General features: G+C 18.5%; 1 protein-coding gene across 1 annotated transcript, besides 12 other annotated features; it reads left to right on the top strand.

The window, feature by feature from the left end:
- Positions 1-36: 36 nt before the first annotated feature.
- Positions 37-112: a microsatellite.
- Positions 113-119: 7 nt separating this feature from the next.
- Positions 120-197: a sequence feature (AT_rich).
- A 34-nt stretch (positions 198-231) lies between these two features.
- Positions 232-399: a microsatellite.
- A 12-nt stretch (positions 400-411) lies between these two features.
- Positions 412-456: a sequence feature (AT_rich).
- Positions 457-630: a microsatellite.
- Positions 631-739: 109 nt separating this feature from the next.
- Positions 740-869: a sequence feature (AT_rich).
- Positions 870-896: 27 nt separating this feature from the next.
- Positions 897-1,013: a microsatellite.
- Positions 989-1,984, top strand: EDI_319150 (uncharacterized protein; the record flags this gene model as incomplete). Its single annotated transcript, XM_001736504.1, has 1 exon — positions 989-1,984. One exon carries the CDS (start codon positions 989-991, stop codon positions 1,982-1,984), a length of 996 nt encoding a protein of 331 aa, XP_001736556.1.
- Positions 1,024-1,060: a sequence feature (AT_rich).
- Positions 1,125-1,219: a sequence feature (AT_rich).
- Positions 1,985-2,049: 65 nt separating the features above from the next.
- Positions 2,050-2,182: a microsatellite.
- A 2-nt stretch (positions 2,183-2,184) lies between these two features.
- Positions 2,185-2,803: a repeat region.
- A 5-nt stretch (positions 2,804-2,808) lies between these two features.
- Positions 2,809-2,844: part of a microsatellite that runs on past the window's edge.

The following is a 2,844-nucleotide window of genomic DNA, read 5'->3' as shown; positions in this document are numbered from 1 at the left end:
GAAATAAAAAGGTGTTTAATTTATTGATATAAAATAATTTAACTTTATTTTATTTATGCAATTTATTTTATTCTTTTTTATTTTTATAATTTTTATTTATATATAATTTATTATCAGTGTTTATTATATAATCAATTATAAATGTTATATGATTAGTATATAATATGTAATAAATGATAAATAATAAATAATAATTTCATATGATATAGATAGAAGATATAAAAATTAAATAAATAATAATAAATGATAAAGAAATAATAATAGAAAAGAAATGATATAATAATAAATAAAATATATAAAAGAAAAGATAAATAAAATCAATATAATATAAATAAAATAATAATAAATATAAAGAGAAAATAGATATAAAATATAAAAATATAATAAAAATGAAAATAAGATAAAGAAATGTATTAATATATAATAAATTATATATAAATAAAAATATATTAATATATAAAATAAAATATAAATAATAAGAATATCAAACTAATAAAATATGATAAATATAATAATAAAGAGATAATATGATGATATATAATACAATAATAAAAATAAATATAATAATAAAATATATAAATATAAAATAATAAAATACATAAATAAAATAATAATAAAATAATAATAAAAATGTATACATACATTGAATCAAATATCATTTCTGAATCATTTATAATTCAGAACAATTTACCATAAAATGATATAAAATATAATCAGATATAAATGAATATAGAATGTGTATTTAATTTACTTTTTTATTTTTTATTTTTTTTAGGAACAAAATAATAAAAAGTATTATTTTATTGATTCAAAATATTTTGCATAAAAGAAAAATAAATAACATTTTATTTTATTTGTTATTAATTAATGTTTTTCATAACAAATATCAATTAATAAAAATAGAATGATGATAAAGAATAAAAAAGAAGAAATTAAAATATAAAAATAAAAGAACTAATAAAAACAACTAATAAATAATAAATCAATAATGAAATTAGGATATAATGAAATAATGATAGTGTCAAAATATTTTAATGATATTAAAGATTTTATTAATTTAGAAATTGGAGTTAAAAGATTTCAAGGAAATATGGAACGATTTCATTTTAATCCAATTCCTTTAGATAAATATTCAAAAAAATTATTTCATAATATTGAAATATTTCATATTTATAATAAAAAAGATAAGATATATAATAATAGAAGAATAATTAAAAAAGTGATATGGTATAAAGTAAGTTATTCAACATATTTACAAGAGAAAGAACAAGGAAATGAATGTAAAAAGATAGAATATACAGAAGAAGATAGAAAATCATATGGGAATACAATACCATCAGAAGTTAAATCACTTGGAGATTATTGTTTTGGATATTATAATGAATTAACAACAATTGATATACCAACAACAATTAATAAATTAGAAGGTGAATGTTTTATTGGATGTACATCATTAAAATCAATTAATATACCAACAACAATTACTAAAATAAGATATGATTGTTTTTTAGGATGTCAATCATTAACATCTATGAATATGGATAATCTACAATTTGTAAGTGAAGAAAGAATATTTATGAATGAACCAGTGTTAATTAGTATTGAAACACCAAATAATCTACAAATAATCAATGGAAAGAATATTTTCAAGAAAGATATTAATGAATTTATTATTCCCTCTTCAATTAATAAATTAGGATATCGTTGTTTTAATGGATGTTTATCATTAACAACAATTAATATACCAACAACAATTAATGAAATAGCATATAAATGTTTTAATGGATGTTCATCATTAAAAACAATTAATATACCAACATCTGTTAGTAAATTAGGAAATGATTGTTTTAGTTTTTGTTCATCATTAACAACAATTAATATACCAACAACAATTACATCATTTGGAAATGGATGTTTTTACAGATGTAGATGTGAAAAAGAATTAAAGAAAAATGAAAGAATACCAATAGATTGTTTTAAATGATGATGAATGAAACAAAAATACAATAAATGAAATACAATATAAATTGAAGTAGAAATAAATTATAATTGATTATCATTTATATTATTATTATTATTTTCTTATTTATTCATTTTGATATTATTCTTTTCTTTTTTTATTGATTGATATATCATTCTTTATATTTGTTTTATAATTCTTTTTTTATTCTTTATTTCTTTTAAAGATTCGAAGGTAGCACGTCAAAGACACCACTCAGAACCCTAAAATATTTCCATCCTTCGATTCCCCCCAGTCATGGACTGGTTATGGCGTTGCATTAGGTTAGAAAAACATCTTAATCAGTATTGCAAGAATAACAGTGTTTATTATGTACAATGACAGAATATCATTGATAATAAACGAATGGGTATTTATAAAGATGTTATTATTACTTGTTAGAATACAAGTATTATTTGATAATAAGATTATCAAAGGAAAAGGGTCAAGTAGTTGAGGCTAAAAGAATATTAGCCCAAAGCAATACAGTAGTAATTATATATTCTCCTTAAAATAAGGAAATAAAGAAGAAGAAATTTAAACGCATCGAAATTAAAAAGAAACTCAAACCCATCAAAATTAAAAAGAAATTAAATAATGAATATTTAAATAAGGGATGTTTAAATACTCTATTCCACATCAAAAATGAGAAAAGGAAAATCTCACAGTTCAACAACTAGAAGCAAAGAATAAGGCAATAGTTGAAGAACAAATACATTTAAAGCTCAGGGACGGGATTAGTAGTCTCCCCTGAGCAAGGAACAACAGAAAATATTTCTATTAATACTTAATTAACTACTTTTTTATTCTTTATTTCTTTTTATTCTTATTTTTATATTCTTATT

Source organism: Entamoeba dispar, genomic scaffold, assembly GCF_000209125.1.
Source record: "Entamoeba dispar SAW760 scf_1105229459931 genomic scaffold, whole genome shotgun sequence".
NCBI classification, from domain to species: Eukaryota; Evosea; order Mastigamoebida; family Endamoebidae; genus Entamoeba; species Entamoeba dispar.
Note: the sequence above shows the minus strand (reverse complement) of the source record. Positions and strands in the feature narration are given on the sequence as shown.